The sequence below is a fragment of the Takifugu rubripes genome, chromosome 7 (genome assembly GCF_901000725.2).
Source record: "Takifugu rubripes chromosome 7, fTakRub1.2, whole genome shotgun sequence".
NCBI classification, from domain to species: Eukaryota; Metazoa; Chordata; class Actinopteri; order Tetraodontiformes; family Tetraodontidae; genus Takifugu; species Takifugu rubripes.
Window position 1 is genome coordinate 16562026 of NC_042291.1, and position 25647 is coordinate 16587672.

The 25647-nt window shown below is 48.7% G+C and overlaps 1 protein-coding gene across 6 annotated transcripts in view; it reads left to right on the plus strand.

Annotated features, from left to right (window-relative positions):
• The window catches only part of grik5 (glutamate receptor, ionotropic, kainate 5), a 64745-nt gene that overhangs the window by 36144 nt on the left and 2954 nt on the right, over window positions 1-25647 (plus strand). For all 6 annotated transcript variants that reach the window (XM_029838781.1, XM_029838782.1, XM_029838779.1 and 3 more), the window contains 18 exons: window positions 5132-5293; window positions 6495-6659; window positions 8670-8767; window positions 9143-9308; window positions 12597-12775; window positions 13477-13530; window positions 14169-14327; window positions 14640-14792; window positions 15766-15870; window positions 17627-17734; window positions 18676-18879; window positions 19692-19805; window positions 20301-20410; window positions 20642-20815; window positions 21508-21673; window positions 22508-22733; window positions 24219-24347; window positions 25196-25362. In XM_029838781.1, coding sequence (XP_029694641.1) covers window positions 5182-5293; window positions 6495-6659; window positions 8670-8767; window positions 9143-9308; window positions 12597-12775; window positions 13477-13530; window positions 14169-14327; window positions 14640-14792; window positions 15766-15870; window positions 17627-17734; window positions 18676-18879; window positions 19692-19805; window positions 20301-20410; window positions 20642-20815; window positions 21508-21673; window positions 22508-22733; window positions 24219-24347; window positions 25196-25362 — 2589 coding nt within the window. In that variant the 5' untranslated portion in view covers window positions 5132-5181. The remainder of the gene's footprint in view (window positions 1-5131; window positions 5294-6494; window positions 6660-8669; window positions 8768-9142; window positions 9309-12596; window positions 12776-13476; window positions 13531-14168; window positions 14328-14639; window positions 14793-15765; window positions 15871-17626; window positions 17735-18675; window positions 18880-19691; window positions 19806-20300; window positions 20411-20641; window positions 20816-21507; window positions 21674-22507; window positions 22734-24218; window positions 24348-25195; window positions 25363-25647) is intronic.

Sequence of the window (25647 nt, forward strand, 5' to 3'; positions counted from 1 at the left end):
AGAGGAGAGATGAGCTGCCTGACGGACAGGAAGAGGACTTGTTGTGCTCCTGGGAGGCCGTGGTGAACTCCACCCAGACCCAGACCCAGGCTGCACTCGCAGGAACTCCGACGTGCACTTTCACACGTGTAAACAGCCCGCGTGCTTTAAAATAATCAATAAAAGCACGCCAACGTGCACCGTGGATCGTTTGTGGTGCCTTAATTACAGCCCTGTGTGACGGCGTCACGGATTATATTATAGTACATGTTTCAGGAAGTTAGCATGGAGCACGCTTAGCTTAGCTTAGCTTACCGTAGTTTAGCTTAGTTTAGCTGGGAGTCTGTTAAATGTTTCAGTTGTGTTGATAATCAGAGCAGTCTGGAAATGCTGTGTCACACAGTTCATTAAAGATGGGCCCAAACGGTCTCAGAATCTGTAGCAATCCTGCGTCTGTTGCTCAGCTGCGTCTGTGGTCGTCTGTTGCTCTTCCTGAGCCACAGCTGCACTAACGTTGTGAAGCCATGTTGCGTAATTTACGTCATTCAGAAAGGAGCTGCAGCGGTCGGTGCAAAGGAACCCTCCCAATTAACAGTTCCTGGGCGTCACCTTTAAACCTGTTTCTGTTCCGTCTCACGAATTTAACACGCTTTGATTTGGTGTGTAAATGACACGAGTCCACTTATAAAGTTGTCGGTTTTTTCCCCTCCATGGTGTGTGACCATCACCACGTGAAGTTCTCTTCACCAGGAGAGGACGAACAGCTGATTTTACATGCTGATGCAGAACTCCGTTACTCCAAAAATGACCTGGCTCAGTTCCACATCTGGATGCTATTGTTTGACCTTGCTAAACTAAATTAATGAAAATCCTCTGCTTTCACGTTCATGGTCTTTTTTTATTTAGTAATACTGTAAATTATGGTGCATAAAAAAGACATGGATGTGCTAAAAAGGACAAAAGTGTGATTTTCATTAGAGTTTTCGAAGCATCATGGACGTAATGAAAGAGTCTGTCCTCTAAAAATGGGAGAACGGGTCACTTGTGTCAGGCTATATATTATATATATATATATATATATATAATATTATATTATATATATAATATAGTGTATAAGGCTGTTAGAGAAGCTAATCAAGATTAAAGCAGCTCCTGTAGCCCTGCTGCACCCAGCAAAACCATCACACACGAGGCTAAAGAAACATGAGACATTCAAAGTGTTTGTTGTGTTTGTTGTGTTTGCTGTGTTTGTTGTGTTTGTTGTGTTTGCTGTGTTTGTTGTGTTTGTTGTGTTTGTTGTGTTTGCTGTTTCCCTGGGATGATGCCTTTGAGCTCCTTCCACACTCTCTTGGTAGCATTCCTGGAAGTTCCTGTTGTGTCTGTTGGGATGTTCCTTGTCACCTCTTGACCTTTCAGGAGAGTCAAATTTTGAACCTTGAATTCCCTGTTGCGTCCCAGCTGGCGCTGACCCGTTAATCCGAGGTATCGAGGTATCGAGGTATCGAGTGCCGCGGTATCGCGAGTGGGCAGAAAACGGTGGAGGAGACGGTGCGTTTGTGGGAGCTGGGAAAAGGAGAGAGCGGCACAAAATGCAAACGGAGCAAACAGGAAGTGCTGAGTCAGTGCGACCGAGATCACGTGTCGCCGCTGTGATGTTGGATGCGGATATAAAGTCGTCGAGCTTAATCCTGCAAACTGCCACGATTTCCCACTCCCAGCGACGCCGCGCTGATACAAACAGGCGCTCCCGCCGGAATGATCCGGAATGATCCCGCTGACACGTTCAGGGCCGGAGCCCAGCTGTTGCCAGTTGGCCGCTCAAGTCAACAATGACTAATAATAGAGCGACGGATGAGAAGAATAACGCTCTTGACTCATAATGGCCGCCGCTCCGCTCAATCACGAAGCCGCTCCGCTCAATCACGAAGCCGCTCCGCTCAATCGCCAAAGCAAACCCAATTCTGGGAATGAGTTTTCCTAGATGACTGTCAGACTTCCCACTAGCCTACAATAAGGTCAGAAAGGGAAAAAACAACAAACGCAAACATACACAGACGTACACACACACCCCCCCCCCACACACACACCCTCAAGCTACATTTCACCATCCCGATCTTGTTTTGTCATTCACAGCATCCCTCTGTTCCTCCACTCTTCTGCCCTCATCCTGTTTCCTTCGCCTTAGTCTCTGCTCATCCCCCTTGTTTTGTTTTCATTTCCAGCCCCCCTCCCTCCCCCCTCCTGCCCCCCCTCCCGCTCCCTCCCCCCTCCTGCCCCCCCTCTCCCGCTCCCTCCCCCCTCCTGCCCCCCCCTCCCTCCGCTCTTCCTCAGTTTCTCCAGATAATTAAGATCTCGTATTTTACGGTTTTCTCTTTCATAATAGGCGCTGCAGACACTACGAGCAAGCTGCCAAGTCTCTCTCTCTCTCTCTCTCTCTCTCTCTCTCTCACATACGCACACACACACACACACACACACACACACATACACGCTTGCACTAAGATGAATGCAACCACCACGAACAGCTAAATCTCCCAATGAAATGACTGCCCCCCCTCTTTTATATTCTCTATTGCACACACACACACACACACACACACACACACACACACACACACATGGGTACACACGCTGGTTATTTGTCTCTGCTTTTGCATTTTTCTTGGTGGTGCCAGCATGCGGGGTGACTTACAGCGGGGTTCATAAAGGAGCAGGGGGGGGGGGGTCCACTCAGCTCAGACTGACTCCCGACTGCTACGAGGACTCGGCCACGTGTTACTACGGCAACAGTGGTTGTGTCGCCCCTACCCTCACGTCCACATTAAGCCGTATGTAGCAGGACATCAAATGTTAACATACATAAAAAGGTGATAAAAACGCAACAACTGCGTAACAATCTGGTCTTTATTGAGGATAAATCAGGGCAACTTCAGATCTTTGTTATGAAGAAGCACCTAGAATCTTAAAATAGGAAAGATGGGGCCGTATTTATGATGCTGTTAGTCTTCATACGACAACAACTGTTTTTATGCAGCGTTGGAGTAAATGGCCGCTGTTGTTTCCCTCTCAGCTGCGTCTCTCTGCAGAAGCACTTTCCAATCTCTTCTCTCCGTATTCCGTTTTGTTCCTTTATTCCTCGTCCCATTCCCCGTCCCAGTCCCCGTCCCATTCCCCGTCCCAGTCCCCGTCCCAGTCCCCGTCCCATTCCCCGTCCCAGTCCCCGTCCCATTCCCCGTCCCATTCCCCGTCCCAGTCCCCGTCCCATTCCCCGTCCCAGTCCCCGTCCCAGTCCCCGTCCCATTCCCCGTCCCAGTCCCCGTCCCAGTCCCCGTCCCATTCCCCGTCCCAGTCCCCGTCCCATTCCCCGTCCCAGTCCCCGTCCCATTCCCCGTCCCATTCCCCCGTCCCATTCCCCCGTCCCATTCCCCGTCCCAGTCCCCGTCCCATTCCCCCGTCCCATTCCCCCGTCCCATTCCCCGTCCCAGTCCCCGTCCCATTCCCCCGTCCCATTCCCCGTCCCAGTCCCCGTCCCATTCCCCGTCCCAGTCCCCGTCCCATTCCCCCGTCCCATTCCCCGTCCCAGTCCCCGTCCCATTCCCCCGTCCCATTCCCCCGTCCTATTCCCCGTCCCAGTCCCCGTCCCATTCCCCGTCCCAGTCCCCGTCCCATTCCCCGTCCCAGTCCCCGTCCCATTCCCCTCTGCTTCACTTTCCCGCCTCCATTTTTCCGTCCACCTTTCCACCTCCCTGCCTCCTCTTGGAGGATTCATGGATGCTGTCTAATGCCGTCAAAGCTCTCAGTAACACTGGAGCAGCGCCGCTTCCATCCCGCCATCGGTGGCGGCGAACATTCAGTTGGGATCGTATTTGTCATCATGAGGATCGGGTCCTCGGTAGTAGCCAATCAGAAAGGTCCGCGGTGGCTCCTTTCTTTTGCTTGATCCAGCCGGGCCTGATCGATCTGCCAGAGCGTTCATGTGGAGTAAATGTATCAGCGTACATTCCTGGACATCAGCGCACGTACCACGCTCACAAACTGAGTTAATAAGGAGAGGAGCGGTGCTGGGTCCAGCAGGGTCCAGCAGGGTCCAGCAGGGTCCAGCACCAGCACCGGTCCTGACGACTGCCCCCTCCCACAGCTGCTGCTCCATAATACATGTGCAACATCCGCCGCCCTGGCAGCCGCAGCCACCTTTTGATGCACCTCTTCTTCATTGGCACCGTCTGTGGAACATAATGTTGTAAAAACGAGGACTGTCTGATGAAACAATGACTGTGTTCACAGCGACTCCCACCGCGCGCCTGTTATTTTGTGTTGTGTCACACCCGCAGATGGCCCGAGCTGTGGTAACCGTAATGAGAAAAACACCGCCATCTGCACAGCAGGGTCCATGTTGCTGGCGCCGCGTCATTGGCAACGGGCACCAGCACACGCTTGCCACAGCGTCTTCAAAGGAAGACTAATGGGGGGGGGGGGGGGGTACGTGGAGACAGGCAGGGTGTCAGGCGCTTCACCAGCAGGGCAAACAGAAGGAATGTTGATTTATGGGATGTTGGATTCAGAGGTTCGTGCTTGAAACATGGAATAACGATAAACGCTGTAAAATCAAATAAAGTTCCACCAAATATGGTTTTCAAAATAAAGACAAATGGAACGAGTGACAGCAGGCCAAAGAGGTTTCCTCCCAAATATGCTGGCTGGGGTCAAAGGTCGGCCTCCTCCACCTGTTTACAGCTGCGTGGGTCAATTAAAAGGCCCGACTTGGTCTCCAGCTGTCCGTCAGGCTCAGACAGGCTAGCCTTAGAAACAGTGGTGGGTCAGTGGCCCCCGCCACCCCAGCCCCCCCAGCCCCCCCAGTCTCAGCACCCGTCTTCTACACAGCTCCTCACTCCTCACGCTGCGTTCGCCGGTCAAGGCACAAAGACACTTGTTTGGGTGGGAGATAATAACCCACGGCGAGAGTTGTGGAATCCTTTACAGGCGTCTTTGTGGCTGTTTACACGAACAGGTGCAACACAGACGTGATCTGTGATCTGAAGCAAAAATGCTGACACATTCCAGGAAGATGCAACAGCTGTGGGTGACTTTAACAGAAGTGTCTTGTTCTAGGAGAACGTCTGGGTCACGTGCTGTTTGTTCTCCGCTCCTGTAGGTGGCGGTACTGGCGGCCAGCAGACCATTCTCCATGAGGAGCAGTAGAAGATGCCGGCTCTGCCAGCACTGCTGCTGTCAGTACACTTCCTGTCTTTCCTCCTAGTCACCATGGCGCCACGCTCCCTCAGTCAGGCACCTTTACTCTCGTCTGTCCGCATGGGTAAGTGGCCTTTGACCTTCGTCCACAGCTGCATCTGGAGCGGAGAGTTCTACAACTGTAGGTTGTAGCAAACAGAATCAAACTCATTCCTTTGCTGTTCAGACCTGAACTCTCTTCTCACCACATTGTCACCTTTCAGTTAAACAGCATAACAGCAGAACATCAGTGGGTGAAGTTAGAGTGACACGAAACGATCGGCCACAGAAACATCATCCATTAAGACCGGGTCAACGGGACACTTAATGAAGCTTGAAGGTGTTTCGCCTCTCATCTCAGGACAGCAGTGTCAGTTTTAGCCAGAAGAACCTTTGTCAGGTTAGACCATCCATCCTCGGGGGGGGGGGGGGGGGGCTTCAGCAGGCTTCAGCGTAGTCTGTCTGCAATGAGAACGCCTTTCCTCTGCAGATGGGGTCATTTCTACTGTTGTCCGCTTCGCTATGCATCTTCCTGCCGTAACAGTAGGGGGCACAGCATTTTTAGCAGCCTGTTCAGAGGGGCAGCGTTCAGTATTCATATTAATTAGAAAATATACGGCTAGCAAAGACGCAACAGGACATCGCTCAGACAGAGAGTCAGGAAGCACGAGCGGAACAAATCAAACAGACCCAATCTTCCATTTGGTGTTTAACGGGCCTCTATGAGGCTGTTCACTCGGGTGTTGGCGACTCTTCTGACTGGCGGCCTCCTCCAGAGGAATCACTGATGACCCTGAGTTAATGACAGCTATGCCTGAACTAAACTCCTCCACAGCAACCTTCCCCCAGCTGGTCAAACTTAAGCCCCTTGGTTGAGAGGCCAAACATCTCCCAGTTTCTTTCAACAGCCCTGTTGGCTCCTCACTAGCCCATCTGTAGAAACTGGGCCTTCAAGCCTTAATATAAATTTAGGACTTTTACTCTCTGTCACATTCTTTATTTTGAATTCATCTGCGTGCTGAATTTCACCCGATGATGTCACAGCACCTACAAAGCTGATGGGAACCGTGCGTGGTTCCTTTCCTGCTAAAATCGGGTCTCCTCCTGTTTAATGACATACAGCGAATGCTTCATATTCAGTTCATCCAAACTTCTGGATGAACTCTGCTGTTGATATTTCAAGAGACCCGATGAATCAAGCAGTTACGACCCTGCTTGTTTCCACCATCTTCGGACTCTGTCCTCCTCCTTTCCCCGCTTTCACCTGCCTCTTCTTCCATATTTAGCGGCCATCCTAGACGACCAGTCGGTGTGTGGGCGTGGTGAGAGGCTGGCGCTGGCCCTGGCCAGGGAAAACATCAACAGCGTGATGGAGGGCCCGGCCCGGGCCAGAGTGGAGGTGGACATATATGAGCTGCAGAAAGACTCCCAGTACGACACTACTGACACCAGTGAGTGCTGCTGAGACCATAAACACATTATTCACCTTGTCGCTAAAGTCCGGCTCACCGGCCACGCCACCGTACGTAACCGCTGCTGACGTAGAAGAAAAACGCCATATTAGCATTTTCTAAAGAGCCTTTTGATGACTTGAATTCTAAAAACACCAATTAGGAACCAGTAAGGTCTTTTTCTGATTAGTTTACATGTCAGTGGAGAGGAGTAATGGGCCAGTAAGCCCGTCTCATTAAAATTAGTGGTCCAGCGCGCGCTGTAACAGCTCGGCCTGCCTGCTCGGCAGACTTTGACAAAAACAAATCACCAACTTCTCCGTGAATACAGAACAGAGACAACATCACACCACAGAGACGGCGGCGAGATGATTTGTGTTGATAGTGTGGAACGAAGTCGGACCGTTTGTGATGTTCTGATGAGCGCTGAGTTCTGACAGAGGCTCCCTGCTCCAATAGGTCAATGAACCCGCCACAGGCTACTGGCAGAATGTCTACTGTACGTACGCCTGTGACGCGCTGCGCACATATGCGTACACTTTTGTTTCAGGCACTTTGTGTGTCTTTGTGTGTGATTGTCCTTGACCAATGGGCAGGAGACTCTGACAGCTCACAGGGTTTCGGTTTGGAGTTTCTTTTTTCTTTTTTGGTCACTGGACTGGGGAGCTTATCATCTCACAGCTACAGCTGTCGGAGGCATGTTAGCACACACGCTCACACACACACACACACACACACGCTCACACACACACACACGCACACACACACACACAGCCATTCATATGTATTCATATGCACACTAATCCCCTTCACAAGCATAGAGGGCGCTGAACGAGGCCCAAACGGACCTTAAGCACATTTTTTAAATGTGGATTTGATTCACTTTAATGAAAAAGAAAATACCCAAATCTGCCCTTTGTCTTTTAGGATCTATGATCATATTGCATTTGGAGGGGGGGGGGCATGGTTACAAAAAACCCCAAATCAGTGATTAAACCAATAGAACATCATAAATCAACAGATGTACAGTCGTGTCAAATAAATTTGTCCCATTTTCCTGTTTGCACACAGGCTGTCCTGTTTACACAGTGTGCAAACATTGGCTGTAATGGCAGCGCGCTGGTGAACCACAATCACCTGTTAGCAAGAAGCTTTTGCATTTTTCCATGTGGATTTTAGATTCTCGACACGTCTGAGTGTTTTTTCCTTCCACAAAATGCCTCAGTGATACGTGTCTACGTGACTAACTGGTGTGTGTGTCCTGTGTGTGTCCTGTGTGTGTCCTGTGTGTGTCCTGTGTGTGTCCTGTGACGGTGAGCTGTGTGTGTCCTGTGTGTGTCCTGTGTGTGTCCTGTGACGGTGAGCTGTGTGTGTCCTGTGTGTGTCCTGTGTGTGTCCTGTGACGGTGAGCTGTGTGTGTCCTGTGTGTGTCCTGTGTGTGTCCTGTGTGTGTCCTGTGTGTGTCCTGTGACGGTGAGCTGTGTGTGTCCTGTGTGTGTCCTGTGTGTGTCCTGTGACGGTGAGCTGTGTGTGTCCTGTGTGTGTCCTGTGTGTGTCCTGTGACGGTGAGCTGTGTGTGTCCTGTGTGTGTCCTGTGTGTGTCCTGTGTGTGTCCTGTGTGTGTCCTGTGACGGTGAGCTGTGTGTGTCCTGTGACGGTGAGCTGTGTGTGTCCTGTGTGTGTCCTGTGTGTGTCCTGTGACGGTGAGCTGTGTGTGTCCTGTGTGTGTCCTGTGTGTGTCCTGTGACGGTGAGCTGTGTGTGTTTTCTGTTTGTTTTCATTGGACCAGAGGAAAAAAGATTTACAATAATGTAGTTCGAGCTCAACCTGCATGTCTTAAATAACATAAGGTGTCCTGTTCTCCGTGTTCAGTAACTTGCTGTTCTTGCATATGAAATGTCTTCCTGAAATGTCTTCCTCTTCCCTGAGCCGTGCTCTCCGCCAGCTAGCGATGAGGCAGTGTCCAAGTGTGCATCTCTGTAGTCGCTGTTTGTCTCTCTATTCTTTCAGTGTGTCAGATTTTACCCAAAGGCGTCGTCTCGGTGATCGGTCCTGCCTCCAGCCCCGCCTCTGGCTCAACTGTCAGTCACATATGTGGAGAGAAAGAGGTGAGTCTGAGGGATAAAACAGCGCAGACGTGAGATACAAACATCCCTGGGATGTGTGCACGAGGCATCTAGTGCTGCTGCCTCTCTGAAGCTTCTCGGATCATCCCCATGATGAATGAATGCAGAGATTTGCTTTTTTTCTCGCCCATTAAATGAACTCATATCCATTTCTTCACTTTTATCCCCCCTCTTCCAGTAAGTTTTTGTCATTAGTTCTGTTTTCCTCCTCTGTCTTCCTCCTTATCTGCCTGCTCTGCCTGTAGCTGCTGTAATGAATCTTTCTTATTCACTTTTTTCTGTGTGAATTGCTGAAGTGGAGATGAATCATAATGCAGTTATTCTTTTGTTGTTAAATATCTGCATCTCTTCTGCCAGATCCCTCATATAAAAATTGGCCCCGAGGAAACTCCCCGTTTGCCGTACCTGCGCTTCGCCTCTGTCACTCTGTACCCGAGCAACGAAGACCTGAGCCTGGCCATCGGGGCCATTTTACGCTCCTTCAGCTACCCCTCCGCCAGCCTGGTCTGTGCAAAGGCTGAGTGTGAGTACAAATTGTGTTAGAGAGCTACAGTGTGTGTTGGTGTACGCTCAACACTCGGGCTGCAGTTTCACAAGCCAGTTCACATTTGGCTCACTGCATTGAACACCGGAGCTATAAATTTCTCCCTGCTGTCTAGAGTTCGGAAGATGACTTATGCCGTCGCATTCTCCGACGTTCCGCATGTTCTCGTGCACTATCTCAAGCAGTTTTCGAAAGCTTTCCAATACTGGAGGACCCAAGAGGGACATGTGATAGAACTATGCAGGCCCTCACGTATTGTTACACAGGGATTCAGGAGTAGCCACTCGCACACCTTATTTTAATTTTCTGCTGTTGATTTGTGATTGAGATGCAGGAATTACCGAGGTTTAATCACACGACCACTGAAGCTTTGCTAAAAAGAGGAGCCGGGCTGTGCTGTCAAATCTCCATGATTGATTGAATGAATGGTTGATAATGACGTCTGGTGCCGCCGTACGAGCAGCAGTGACACTTCTTTGAACGCTCAGAGCAGAAGAGGGTCGAGAAACGTTCCAGATCATAGAAAATTGATTGTGCCTCAGAGATGCTTTCATGATCACCGCAGCCGTTAAACAACCTCCCTGCGGATCGCTGATAAAAAAGTTGAATTCCTTGTGGCTATCGCTGAGTTACGGAGCTTTGAAAGGGATCAGAGCTCTTCTTTCTTTCTCTGTTTTCATCATTACTTGAATGGGCAGTGAAGAGCCTTGTTGGAATGACAGGAAAAGGCACATCTGCATATCCAGACCAAACAGTGCTGCCAGGCACACATGCACATATGCAGCTGCGCACGTATGTAATATACTTGGTTGAAGGTGATCTATACAAGGTTATCACACTCACAGTCTCTGACCCACTTGGCTGCGCTATCTCTTGCCGTGGAGCTGGTTGCCATGGCTGCAGAATAGTTGCTAACTGCCACTCAACAGGCTTGTTCCACACTCTGAATGACTGTGTGGGTGTGTGATGAATGTGTGTGTATGACAACCTTTTTCTCTGTGCTCAGTTCACTCTATGTGAATGTTTGTGCACTTAGCTGTGTGTGTGTGTGTGTGTGTGTGTGTGTGTGAGAGTACTGCAGCCAGAGTGCACTGTGAGTGGGCACTTGTATTATTTGCTGCAGAGGTTCGACATCAGACGATATTTACCATCGCTGCACTTGTTTTATTCATCCTGTTTCCCCCAGTGTAGAGGTCCTATGTCCAGATAATGCAGACATGCTTTCTTTTTAACAACATGCCAAGTGACGTGTGAAGTCAGGCGCGTTTTATCGACGCACACACACACACTGCACACACACACACCTTTATTAAGTAACACGCAGCATGCAGAGAGCGGTCATTTCTGCTGTTTGCTCTGCAGCTGCGCTCGCTGTGGTGGTTTGCTAAAGGAGAATCAGACAGTTCTCAGGCCTCTCCTGCAACACGTCTTTCTCTACTACGTCTGGGTTAAAACATGCTATCTGAGCTGGACTCCATTATGCAGTTTTCATGAGATGGATGAGGCTAAGGATGGCAAGAGGGAACGACTGATCACAGGCGGGCAGGAGATGGTGGCAGCACGAGAGGGAGATAGAACTCAGGGAGGTAAGTGGGCCACAGGTCTAAAAAGAGACTCAGAGGTTTCAGCTTCTAGGCGAGAAAGAGAGAATGTGTGAAGGAAGCAGACTGAGGAGGAAGAGGAAGCTGTAAAGTGCATTGATCCCCCCCCCACCCTTCCTCAAACTAATTAAAGTTTGGGCCTGCTTCAGTGATTACCCCACTGCTTACAGAGGCTTTCTGCTGCTGAAGGGCTCTATGCACTGCCTCCTCCTCTCTCTCTCTACCCCCCCCCCTTCCGGTCCCCAGATGCTTGCCCCTCCATATATGTACATAGCTGGGGGTGATTTAGCATGGAATTACAATTAGGAAGCAGTGGGGTAAACTTTCTAGGAAAAAGCTCATTACAAATTCCATGTCAAGTGAGTCTCGGCCGCCATTGGTCAGACTCATTTTGAGGTGTGAGGTTTTTTATTTTTGATGCTGATGTTTTTTTATCCCCGTTCTATGTGTGTGTCTTTTCTCCCAAGGCCATTGCAATGCTGCACATGTACTTTATTTTTAATTCTGTTGCATGATGAATAGAAGAACAGATGGTGGAGTAGCATTATACAAGTCTGCAGGATTCTTTTAATGACAAGCCCCAACTGCTCATATCTTTCCCGTCTGTGAAATAAAGACATGAAGATATAACTGGATGTTAACACAGGCCCTAAAAAGACACTCAGAAGAGCTCAGCATCTTCTGGACCTGTCTGACTTTGTCTATGTTTGTGTAGGTGGACTAAAAAAGATCAATGGAGTTTAGTATCAAGTATTCAGGAGGACTTCTGCTCTGCTTTGCTGTATAAGAGCAACAGTGTCCGGACCAGGTTGTGCTGCCTGTGCACGGAGGAGTTCAGTATGCACGGAGCAACCTGTGCACCTCTCTGAGCACTGTGTTCAAACTTCAAGTTATTTCCACTTTGATCGTGGTTCCTGCTGACTTTTCTAGTACAACCGATGACGTGAGGAGTGGACAGGTGACTCACGGAAACGTCGACCCCTCCTGATGCACCTGAATGCAACACACTCCTGCCCTTTACTCAAAGATTTTAACTGTGTAACTGTGCATGAATGTGCTTCTGAAAGACAGACACAATGCCTGAAATACACCAGATCGCCAAGGAAGTGGTGCATTTTAACGCTGAAGGAGCTGGAAGGCTTCACACTGGCACAGATGTGAAGTGACACATCCAGATGTGTTCAGGAACTCGTTGTGGCCTAAACACATCAACCCAGTCTGCGTTTTTTTGGGATGTTTGGAACAGCTGTCAGGAGAAGGTGCAGGAATATGGATGACATCAATGCAGACTTTCTACTTTAGGCTGAAGCTCGATCATCTTTATGACTGTTATTAGCAGCATGCGGTCACACGTCGCCGTGGTTGTTAATAACACATTATTAATATGTAGATCACCTCGGCTAACACTCTCTAGTAGATTCCATCTTGGCGTTAGAGAGCGTGAGAACAGACAGCACGAGAGACTTGGTATGAAATTATTTTTCTTATCAGATGGGATGTGACAAACCACTGATTTATTTTGGTCAAAATGGCTCCAAATATATTGCAATTCAAGGGAAAATCGAGATACGCCACCGGTTCTGCAGCGTAGGGTTTGAAAATATGAGCTGTGTCTTCAGATACAGACGGTGATACGCGGCTCTGCTCTGCTCTGACTCTGCCTCAGGCCTGCTGAGATTGGAGGAACTGGTGCGCCGCTTTCTCATCTCCAGGGAGACGCTGTCAGTCAGGATGCTGGATGACAACCTGGACCCGACGCCACTGCTGAAGGAGATCCGCGATGACAAAGTGGCGACCATCATCATTGACGCCAACGCTTCTGTCTCCTATCTCATCCTGAAGAAGGTCAGCTCTCGCACATGCATGCACGCGTCGGAGCCGCCCACACGTGCACACGTTCTGCAGACGCAGAAACACTTTGGGATTTACACTTTTCGCTTTCATGGGCCCGTTTGGGAAATCAGGATTGTAGCCATGAAGGGCACGGGGAGCTTAACATCTGTAAAATGATCAAACAACTGGCCCAGAGTCCCAGAGGCTGCTCGCCTGTTGTTGCAACACAATCGGGCCTTTTTCAACCTGCTCTGCCCATGAGAGAAGCATGGTGATATTTCATGACTGCCAGTAACAATCACTTAAACTGGAGAAAAGCACATTTGACAAAAAGGTTCCTTGTTTTTCTTTTGGGGGGGGCACATGTTGTTCATCTTGTTGAGGGTTGTTCTGATTCATCACGTGGCCCCCGGTGCCCACAGCGGACGCCGTGACTCACAGTCCGAGAGCATATAGGAGGCGTTCTGGGAGCACTCCGGAGCGCCTTGGTGCCTTTAGCCAAATGTCTGAGCGTTTGCCCGATGATGTAAAACTGGGATTAACATATGCTCCCGCTTGCTCCTGCTCCTCCACGTTCTCTTCTTCCTTGTCCCCCAACTGTCTCTCTGTCTTTCACTAACACTCCTTGTTTGCCCTTTCTTCCTCTCCATCTATTAAGTTTTCACTTTTCCCTTTTTTGTATTCATCCTGTCTACGTTCTCTTTGTCCTGTAGGCATCTGAGCTGGGGATGACATCAGCGTTTTACAAGTACATCCTCACCACCATGGTAAGAGCTACTCCTTCCTCTCTCCCATCCATTTTCTATCGCTCTTCTTTCCTTTTGGAGGTGCACAATGTGAGATGAGGACAAAAGTGACAAAAATAAGGAGAAAGGGGATGATGGATAAGAGGAGGAAAGGGGGAAAAATATGAATCAAGTGTGAAGGAAAAGCAAACAAATGATGATGAAAATAAGCTCCAAGGTAAAGGTGCAGACAGATGACGGCCGTCTTCATCCGTCACCTGACCTGCAGGTTCTTTAGGTTTTTATCTGGTGCTTTGATATGTGTCGCCCACTCCGCTTCTCCTCTTCCTTTGAATTAATGTATCACTTTGTGCTCCAAACTCCAAATCTTTCTCTTCGTTTTCGACCTCGGTGCCAGATTCTCTCTGGTTCTTCAGATGTCTGCTTGCATATTTCCATGCAAGCCTCTTGGAGATTTGACAGCTTCATTTAGAGTGTAATTACAACATTTGACAATCTTTTGTTTATGGACCCCTTAAAACGAAGTCACGATGTTTCCTGTACCTCCGTCACATCCATCAGAGCTTCCCAACTGTCTCACCTCTTCATCTCAGACGTGCACAGTATTTCCCCACATGTGTTGCACAGCCAACATCGTCTCACCCGGACTTCCTGTTTAGGATTTCCCGCTGCTGAGACTGGAGGATATAGTGGATGATCAGTCCAACATTGTTGGCTTTTCCATGTTTAACACCACCCATCCGTTCTACCTGGAGTTCATCCGGAGCCTGAACCTTTCCTGGAGGGAAGGCTGTGATCTGACGTACCCCGGCCCTGCGGTCAGTCTCCCAGACGGCTCATGCTTCATGTTTTGTTGCACTCTGTTTTATTCGCCGCCCTGGATTAACGGGCCAGTTAATGTTTATCAGCCAGTCTTTTTCTTGGATTTAATGGTTATTGATGTGTCCATGTGTGCCCCCACAACCCGCTTTCCCCTCAAAATCTATTCTCCTTCTCCTCTCTTTCTTGACCTCCTTTCTCCATCCCTGCTAACCATCAATCTCCCTGCATCCCTTTTCCCATGACTCTTTGCCTTCCTCCACTTTACCTCCATCTCTCCCCGCTCCTTATCTCTCTGGGGCCCAACGCAGCTGTCGTCGGCGCTGATGTTTGATGCGGTGCATGTGGTGGTGGGGGCAGTGCGGGAATTAAACCGCAGTCAAGAAATCGGAGTGAAGCCGCTCAGCTGTACGTCGCCTCAGATCTGGCAGCACGGGACAAGTCTCATGAACTACCTGCGCATGGTAAACCCCCCTTTGTTGGCACGCTCGCGCAACATTGACACTCATTCATGCATGATTTATATTTGCACTTGATCAAAACTTACGCTGTCCTCTATAAGTCTTTATCATTCAATAATATGGTTATTAAAGGACTGCTAATTAGAAAAGCAAATACATTTGTTAAAAATGAGTTGTCTTCATCTTAAAGTGGAACGGAATGGCCCAAGTACAGAACCCTGAGGAACCCCATGACTCTGTTTATGAAGGGAGAACTAGCGTAGGACTGCTCCCAAAGACATGCTCCGGTCTCCGTAACAACCATCTCCATGGCTGCACTAACATCCAGCAGAAGGAGACATTTCATGATCGTATTCTTAGAACTTGGGTTGATCAGAAACAGAACACACTCAAGAGTGTTAACATGTTGCTCAGAAACCCAGTAATGCATTATTTATATTTTTAGATCATTTAATAGATGGTTTCAGACCTGTTATTCATTTTATTTGTCTTTGCTCTGACATATAAAAAGGAAAGATCTTAAGTATGAGCATTTAAAAATGACATGTTGAAGTTCTCACCCCCTCATCTCACGTCACATGACATTGATTTCTTGTCATCTCCCATCTCTGCTCATCTGCGTCTCATGGCTCCACCACGACCCGTTGAGGAGTCCGCTCCGGTCCCATCCCTCATTGCCATCGGCCCACCAGCCCGACATCCGCCTTTGTTAACCAGCATCACCATGTGCTCCATCTTCTGCTCTGTGCCATTCATCATACAGTTGTGAACCAGCGCCCAAGTTCTGGCGGAGCGTTGGGCCACGAGGTGCATGTGGGAGTCTGGTCAGGAAGCCTTTCCTGCTTCTCTGCCTGAGCCTTTGTCTCGCTCTCATCACCCAATCATTCTAGAGCTTATTAGATTGTCTCAGCATGAAAGGCCCAGAAGATGGACTTCATCTCTTTCTTCATCCATGTTTTTTTAACAAACCTCCCAGGTGGAGTACGATGGTCTGACGGGGCGAGTGGAGTTTAACAGCAAAGGTCAGAGGACCAACTACACCCTGCGGATCCTGGAAAAACACAGAGGAGGCCACAAAGAGGTCAGAGGTCACAGGCTATGATACAGTAGCCAAGGTCATGCTAGCGTAGCCTTTTGATTAGAAATAGTCACTTTACGTCCACGCTCCCCACTGTTCGTCATGGACTAGATTTATTCCTGCAGGATCATGTTTGCATCATTTTCAAAAATTCTGTTTTATTAATGTTTTTTCAAAACCCACATTTATTTGCTAGAATCTGTGACTGGAAATGTCCTGGAGCCGAGAGAACGTAAAGCTGCTGCGTCTGGGCTCGGCTGCATCTCACATTTGGCTCTGTGTGACCGTATATCGTAGTGATTTAGTGGAGCGGATTGTTGTCTGGGAGTCTTTTTATGTCCTTTTAAATGTGTGTGCAGAAGCAAGAAAGCCGACAAAATCTCAGCAGTGGTTAAAGATTGCTGGCCAACATGGAAAAATGCTGAATTTGCATCAATCCTGGCACTTTATGAAGAACAAAACAGTTTCTTTCTTTCTTTTTTTATTATTATTTATTTTGTGTACTTTGTATAGAAATTTGGAGTTTTCCAAAAGAGTCATGAAAATGAAAGAAATCCAGAACTGTAATGAAGATGGCTACAGATCCCTGCTGAGGGTTCAGGGCTCAGCAGCTGTGATGTGATGGTTATTGGTTCTGCTCCAACCACCACAGCAAAGATCAGATGTTCCCCAGCGACTCTTAAGTGTTTAAATTCATGGTCAGGCAGTTTTCAATGTTATCATAAAGATTTTTAAATTTTAAATTAAGGACAATTATTCATTAGAAGAAGGAGGACTTTTGTCATTTCCACCTTGAATTACTGCACTTTTAACATTTTATCTGTCTCCTTTATTGCTTTCTTACCTGATCTATATGGTTGAGATTTAAACATTTTGTCCAGAGGTTTTAGACAGAAATGACTTTTATAACGTTTTATTCTTGACTTCTGTGTATGAACAGTGTTTGCTGATGGTGAATGAAAGGTGAACAGAAGCTTTTCACATAAACTTTGAGTTAATCTAGCTGAAGTGGGAAGTAACGGGCAGAAGGGTGGAATGGTGGTGGACTGAGGAACCTTTCCGCTCTCCCTTCCTCCACTTCCTCTGAAAGCCAAAAGCCTCGCTGACGTACTTTAGTGGCCGTAATCGCTGCAGAAGCGCTTGGAAACCCTCCGACAGTGTTTGTGCAGTGTCACTGTCACAAACCTCACGTCTGAAGAGAAAAGAGGGCCGATCCTGTGGCTCCATCAGAGGATCATTACCTCCTCTCTGACCTGTAGAAGATGCACAGCAATAAAGGAAAAGCCTGTGTGAGCGCCGCTTCCGTGCCAGCGCGTTGCTTTGGTCATGATCACACACTTAAGAGCCTCAGCCACTTTATTGTCTCCATAAAATGGAAATTAGATGTGCAAGCTCTTTCTTTATGCAATTTAGAAAATGTATTAGTGAAGGGAAATAGATCTGGCCATGAAACTTTGATCAGGATTACTTTTTCGCCTTGTCCTGGCTCTTGTCGCGCTTGTAACAGCATTTTATTTTTGCACATTACTACAGCTTTGGCAATTAAAAATCGCACTTTTACAAGGCCCGTGTGGAAGAATGTGGAGACCAAAGCAAAGCTGTGAATGGCGTCTGTAAAATACACCAACAGTGTTAATGGGCTCACATAAATACTCGTGTACTACACAGACTGTCTGTGCCGCAGTAAAGAAGAAGAAATCAATACTCCGTTTATCCCGCTGCAGCTCACGATGGGCTCCTGTGTTGTTTCTCCTGTTAGATTGGGATCTGGTACTCCAACAACACCTTGGCCATGAACTCCACCAGTCTGGACATTAATGTCTCAGAGACGCTGGCCAACAAAACGCTCATCGTCACCACCATCCTGGTAAGCTGCTCGGGTCTGAGAGTTCTGGGCTGGGTTGGTGACACAGCTCCGGCTGTGTTGGGATCTGTCTCTGCCGGTTCTGCTGTGACTGTAGCTGTCATAGCAACTGACAGAACACCGGATTGGGCGCCATTTGATTCTGGCTTTCTTCAAAAGGCACGTGCCTTCCAAGCCTTTTTGAGAGCCTCCAAATCAACCATGAATTCACAATATCTGGGCAGGTCAGATGAGTAAGAAGCCGTATTTTCATCTGTCCTGGTGGAGAGATGCTGCTGCCATTAAACAGCTTCATCCTCTGCCTCTCTCTACCCACCCATCGTAAACACACCCGACTCCTGCCGTGCACGCTGCCCCTCTCTTTTCACACCTCCAGTTCACACTTGTGAGGCAGCAGAATTAAATCTACAGTAACGTTTCTTCTCGCTAATGAATAAATAAAATAAAATGAGGGTTACGGTACCAACTGTGATAGGGGCCTTCACAACATGGCTCAAATAGCTCTAAACACCATCAGAACTATTGTTAAATCCCCCCAGTCTTTCATTTCCATGCATGTGACGTGCGCGGCATGTGAATATGAAAGGTAGATGTCTCTCACTCACTTGTTTAAACTGCAGGCTTTTAGGAGTGGATGCACCAAATTACAGGCTTTGTGACTGCAGTCAGCTGCTTGGAGAGGAAGCCGCTCTGCATACAAATAAACTGTGATTCATGTGCAAATCTGGAGGATTTCTTTAAAGCCGTTGTGTTTATCTTGAGCCGAATACACTCTACAAGCACTAGCATAGCAGAGTAATATTTGGAAGTCCATGTACACGCATCTGCACTGCAGGTGAGACAGTGGTGTTAGCATTCAACAGATTAGCCCTCCCATATTAGCATCTTCTTGGCTAGCCCTGCAGGCAAACGTGTGTTCTTGGTTCAATCTCCCCCATGTGCAGGAGAACCCGTATGTGATGCGCAAAGACAACTACCAGGACTTTCAGGGCAACGACCAATACGAGGGCTTCTGCGTGGACATGCTGAGAGAGGTGGCAGACATCTTGAAATTCTCCTTCAGGATTAAGCTGGTGGATGATGGGCTGTACGGGGCTCCGGAACCGAACGGATCTTGGACCGGCATGGTTGGAGAGCTGATCAACAGGGTGAGAAAACTCCCTCAGCCTGTGTCTGTCTCACCGTTGACGCGCTACAAAATGCTGCAATGATCTGCAGGCAGAGGAATCCTCCCAAAAACACCAACCAGGAGGCTGCTGCAACCTCCAGGATCTCAAATTGCCCTCAGAGGGGAGTAAAACTGTTATCTGGGACAAAAGCTGAATTTGTGCCTAAAATATTCAGCCTTTTCTGGCAGTAGCCCCTGTCCTTCCCTACCCGCTCACAGCCCACTGCCCCACGCTCCCTGTCCAGACATCGTGCTCCTCTGACAGACACTTTGGTTGAGGCAGGCTAATGAGAGCCCCTTTTAGCTTAATTACCATACGGTATACTTCAATTACTAGAATGTGGTCCCTGTGTGGGGCCTGCCACACTGTTGCTCCCCAAGCTCTCCACACCCCCTCTCCCCCCTCACCCTCCACATTGCCTGATCACTCAGCTCTAATTAGCAGTCCATGTTCATCAATTAGCTTTTAATGGAAGAGACGGAGGGAAGCAGAGCGACCAGAGACCCGATGGTCTTTACACAGGTGGGAAAACCAGCCACCCAGTGCTTAATTGTAATTAGCCTCATTTGGATAGTGGCTAAAGTGTGAAAAGTGGGCCGAGTGCACAAGTGTACGTTTTTGCACATGTTGTGCCTCGTCCAACGTTTCATTTTTGAATAAGAGTCTGCATTTTATGCAAACACTCTCCCTGTGGCAGCCTCAGGCGTCCCCATTTTAGCAAAGCTACTTGACCACATGACTTTTTTTTCAGTTCTGCAACTATTTCCAGACCTATCCTCTCGATCCTACAGAAAGCAGACCTGGCCGCAGCAGCCTTCACCATCACCTCGGAGCGAGAGAAAGTCATCGACTTCTCTAAGCCGTTCATGACCCTTGGGATCAGCATCTTATACAGAGTTCAACTGGTGAGGCTTTTAAATGGGCTTGTGGGCAACTGATTCCAGTTCTTGCACTGCTGTTAATGTTGGCAGACTTGTTATCCGAATCTCAAAGAATCAGATGTAATATTACGCAACACATTAGCAGCAGGGTCGTGTTTGTGTAGCTGCACGGTGCTGTAGCCACAGGGAAATGGAGAGGTGCAGTTTAAACTGCTCAATAACTCAGGGGTGTGTCGCCAGCTAACAGTTAATGTGATAATTAGGCTTTGAGACTCTGCCAGGTATGATTCAGCCATAGTCATTGTGAAACGCAGCATTTATGGATCGTGGCGTTAGAGTCAAAGCACTGCAGAGCCAGACTACAGCGAGGGACACTGCCCCCCTGTGGTGAACAGGGGTCATAGCATCTCTGCTCAGACATGACACCTTGTTCTTTAACGCCCTCCTGTCTGTCTGTCTGTCTGTCTGTCTGTCTGTCTGTCTGTGTCCATCTGCCGCGTTGCTCCATGTCTGCTCCAGGGCCGGAAGCCGGGCTACTTCTCCTTCCTCGACCCCTTCTCTCCAGCTGTCTGGCTCTTCATGCTGCTCGCCTACCTGGCTGTCAGCTGTGTTCTCTTCCTGGCTGCAAGGTCCATACATTACATCACACACTGTAATGATAGTCCGCCGCTCGCATCCATGTTCGGTCGCCATTTATCTTGTCGAGCACGCGTCACCTGTCACATGACTTGCACAAGCTGCTGCTGACAGTTTGACACGGACCCGGTGACTGATCTGTGGTGACTAGGATAATATGACACGAGTAAATGACGACGCAGCAGTTTGACCTCAAAGTCAAATCGTTGTTGTTTCCCCGCCAGGCTGAGCCCGTATGAGTGGTATAACCCTCACCCGTGTCTGCGGGAGAACAGGGACATGTTGGAAAACCAGTACACCCTGGGAAACAGCCTGTGGTTCCCTGTGGGGGGCTTCATGCAGCAAGGGTCCGAGATAATGCCCAGAGCCTTGTCCACCAGATGTGTTAGCGGTGTGTGGTAAGTTAGAAATCTGTGTGTGTGACATCAAAGTCTTCAAAACAGACATTTTTTAAAAAGCATCATTGCTGCAATATTTTCCATGTAGAATTTTAAATGCATGAAATGATGAACCAACTGTGAACCTCCAGCTCAGCCAGCCATTACGCAGAATTTCCATGTATTTATTATTCATGTTGACGTAAGGCGCCACATTAGCTGCAGCTCCCTTCTTTAGACATGTGTTCCAGGCTAATTTCCTCCCCGAGAAAACCTTTTTTTTGCCTTTGTCCTTTCTTTTCCTGCTTGTCTGCCATGTGAGATAATGACATTTACATTTTCAATTTTGAAGCGTGCTGCAGTTCCTGCCCCTGAGCTCAGGCATTTCCACACAACAATAAAGAAATGCTAAAGTTCCACTGTGGACTACAATAGCCTCCTGATATTCCTGGCCCCAAAAAAATGTCATTGCTGAGAGCTAAAGTGATAAAGAGGAAGGCAGGGGGAGGAAATGACATCGGGTTCAGCAATGAAGGGGATGGGGACCGGTATTAAGTGTAATAGGTGAATGAGATCCCTCTTAGAGGAATCTTTTAGATAGGAGAGCCAATCCCTGCGTTTGAGTCAGGACTATTGTCTGGGAAAGGATTACGGATTTCTGGATGATGGAAGAGCTTGCCTGAATTTTCTCTCCGATGTTTCCTTCCTCGCAGGTGGGCCTTCACCCTCATCATCATCTCCTCCTACACGGCGAACCTGGCAGCTTTCCTGACCGTCCAGAGGATGGAGGTTCCCATCGAGTCTCCGGACGACCTCGCCGACCAGACCAACATTGAGTACGGCACCATCCACGGGGGGAGCACCATGACCTTCTTCATGGTGGGTCACGGTGGGGCGGGCTCAGCCTGCAGCCGCGTCGCCTCTGTGTCGCCCACTTTGCACGCGTCATCCCGTGCGTTGTTTTCCAGGGTTGCCGGTGAGGGCTGGTCCCTGTATCTGCCGCCGTGTCTCCGAGACCCGCTGTCACTTCCTTTATGGCTGTTTGTGTTGGCGTTAAGTGGCCGACTGCCCGTGTTTGCGTATGAGAGTGCTGCCGGCATCTGTGTCGGCATCTGTGTTTGTCATAGCGCATGTGTGTGCGCGCATGTTTCCGTGTGGAGGTGCGTTTGCATGTCGCGCAGCGCTCGGCGGCGTCTCAAATGGCTTCATGCCAAAGTGTAAGTGCTTTAGTTTGTTTCTATATTGAATATATAATAGAGAGGAACGTTGTTTTACCAGCAAATGACTTTAATCAGGGTGTAATCTGTGCACACACACACACACACACACGTGCACGCTGCTGGTTTCCACACATACGCATGTTGATCTAAACTGTAACCGCCTCATCTTGAAGCTCCTCTGTGCGATTTACTGTCGACATGAAAGCAGCTGCAGCGGCGCCGCTCTGGGCCGATGATCCGCTGCCTCCTCACATCACGTTTCTTCACTCGCCTTTTCCCTCCACTTATCCCGTATTTTCCATTGATCTTTCACTCCGCTTGTAATTATTCACATGGGACTTCCACCTCCAATGTTTGTCGAAGCTGCGTCTCTCTCTCTTCTGCCCCCCCCCCCCGAGTTTCTAGCAACCTCCATTTGATTTTGCTTCAAAGACAGATGCTGAACATCTGCAGTCGGTGTTTCATCCCCACCGTTCTGTCTGCTGCTCTGCAGAACTCCCGCTACCAGACCTACCAGCGGATGTGGAACTACATGAAATCCAAGCAGCCCGGTGTTTTTGTGAAAAGCACCGAGGAGGGCATCGCCCGGGTGGTGAACTCCAAGTACGCCTTCCTGATGGAGAGCACCATGAACGAGTACCACCGAGGGCTCAACTGTAACCTGACACAGATCGGAGGCCTGCTGGACACCAAGGGCTACGGCATCGGCATGCCTCTGGGTAAGAACGACCACGGGCAAGAATACAAAGGAAATGAGTAAAGCCTGAAGGTTGTGAGGAACCTTGATCTCCACAGACCTGGAGGTCCGGCCTTTTTATACGGACGGTGGCAGAAATGCTGTGAACGACTTCGGGATTCTGAAAACGATCCTGCAGATGCTGCGGATCCCAAATCAGATCCTGTCTAATTTCTGTGGTTCGAGCTCGTTATTAAAATGTTTATTGATTGTTTATCGTACTTCACTTCAAGCAGTGTTTAATGTCCCCCCCAAATTCTTCTGCCACAAATATGCAGAGCAGAAAAAGCAGCAGGAAACGGGCGAATGGAGTCGACATCAATAGTGATGCGATGAGTCAAAAGTCTGCAGATACGTTCAGCCTCCACAGGGGTGAAAGGTCATTCCACATCAAAGGCATCTCCGACCATCCTGTGATTGGATGAAACATTAGAGAAGGATGGATTAAAAATCACAGTCCACAGGGATGAAGAACAAACTAGATTTACAACAGATTAAAACAGATTTCATAATTAAAATCACGTGATTTCAAACTCAGGACAAGAACATTCTAAAGCGTTTCCTAAGTTCCTCTAAAATGGGTTTAAAGGTTTCGAGACAGAAATGAAGCAGCTTCATATTAACCACCAGTGACACTCGCTCATTATTTATCTGCCGCTTTAGAGATAAAAAAAAGAAAAAACCAATTAGCCAGTTTTTCACACCTCAAAAACATTATCTCCTTTCCCCCCCAAACTTTGTGGAACACCTGCGTGAGATCAATTATGCTAAAGAGAATCATGTCGTACCACCAGTGGACAGATTAGATCTTAAAAACGTCTTGTACGGCTGACTTATTTTGATCTGGGGGATTAGCTTTTCAACTGGAAGCTAAGAACAAGCAGCTAATTGCTTTTCCACACGTGTGCCTGCTCGGCTGAGCACCTTCTCCAGCACCAGGAGATGGTGTCAGCCGATCGGACAGGAGGAGGAGGCGGCTTCATCCTCCTCCGTGCACAGCTGTGGCGCCGTATATTTGATAAGGACGAACGACTTGTGCAGCGTCCTGATTCACACCGTTGGAAGCAGAGATCCTCAGATCCTGACGTGCAGGAGCTCACCAGTGACCATTTCTGGTTCATCTACTCTTACAGAGTCAACTACGGGTAGTTGGAGTTGTGGCCCTTTAAATCCTTTGATTCTTTCCAGTTGTATTACACTTGCAACAATCCTTGAAGGTTCTCTGCAGCAGACGTCCCACCAGCTCGGTCTGGGTTTAATCTCACTCTTCATCACTCGCTAATCCTCTCGTTATTCCCACAGTAATCACTCGTAGCCATCTCAGGACGACAGTGGCCAGTTTCTTCCTTTCATGTGTGCCTTCTCTTGTCCTTTTCTCACATCACATGGTCTGATCTTGTTTGGGGCTCTCCTGCTGCCCTGTTTTCTGTCCTCCACCAGCTGATTTTTATCCGGTCCTCCTTGTCAGGGTCTCCGTTCCGAGATGAGATCACGCTGGCCGTCCTCCAGCTGCAGGAGAATAACAGACTGGAAATATTGAAGAGGAGGTGGTGGGAGGGAGGCCAGTGTCCCAAAGAGGAGGACCACCGTGCCAAAGGTGAGCTGAGTGCAGCAGTCGGTCTCCTCTCGCTCCTTTTCTTTAATGTCCCCAGTAATCGTCCAGCTGTTGCCTGATGCTGAAGCTAATGTCCTTGTGGAGGCTGCTAAGCACAATCGACGTCCCCAGTTGTCATTGTGTTTGTCTCAGGGAGTCAATAATGGGATTTTTATTCGAGCGAGTGGCCTTCTCCTGAGTCTGTGTGGGACAGATGCCTGTTCGTAAATGTCCCGTCAGTTAGTCCCTCTTAAAAAAGATGTTCCGAGATGAACACAAGGATTTCACGTCCTGAGAATTATACCGCTGCTCGTTTCGAGGGTCTATAAATCTGCCATTAGCTCAGCCATTTTATCACCATTGATTTTCCCCGTTATTCCACTGAGAGCGAACAGTGATAGATTGTCTTTATTACGTAAGAGGAAATGTCAGAAATGTTGTAGACGTAGAGAAAATCTAAAATTTCAGTCTCAGCTTCTGAATCCGCCCAGCAGGTTGTTAAAAAGCTGCTCAATGCACGAGACTCAATGCACCCTAACCCTAACACTGGAAGAAGAAACATGTCACTGTTTTTGTTCTTCTAATGTTAAAGATTAAAGCTGGATCGTATATTATTGTATTGCTGCATTAACTCCAGGTTGCTGCGTGTAATTAGCATTTTTCCTTCTTAGCTGCTACATCTGGAAGCAGTGGCTTCACTTTCTAGCCTCTCGTTTGTCTAATCTCATCTGACACACACACACACACACACACACACACACACACACACACACACACACACACCTCCCCACAGTGCTGGACATCGCTGCCCTGACTTGAGCGGGTCCATAAAGGGGTGTTTTTGTTTTCAGGTCTGGGCATGGAGAACATCGGAGGCATCTTTGTGGTCCTCATCTGCGGCCTCATTATTGCCGTGTTTGTGGCCATTATGGAGTTTGTGTGGTCCACACGTCGCTCAGCAGAGCCCGATGAGGTGTGCCCTCATACCTGCCCTCGCCGGACCCACAGACACACCCCAGTAGGTTCCCGTGGCCTCCGGCCATCCCTTTTGATGGTGTTTTGTGTGTGTCCGTGTGTGTGTCCGTGTGTGTGTCCGCGTGTGTGTCCGCGTGTGTGTCCGCGTGTGTGTCCGCGTGTGTGTCCGCGTGTGTGTCCGTGTGTGTGTCCGTGTGTGTGTCCGTGTGTGGGAGTGGTGGATGTTCCGCTTGTGCCTTCCTTCTGTGTGCAGGAACACCGGTACTTGCATGCAGGATGACAGGAATGTTTACCAAATGTGGCACTGAGCTGATGTCCCGTCCAGAAT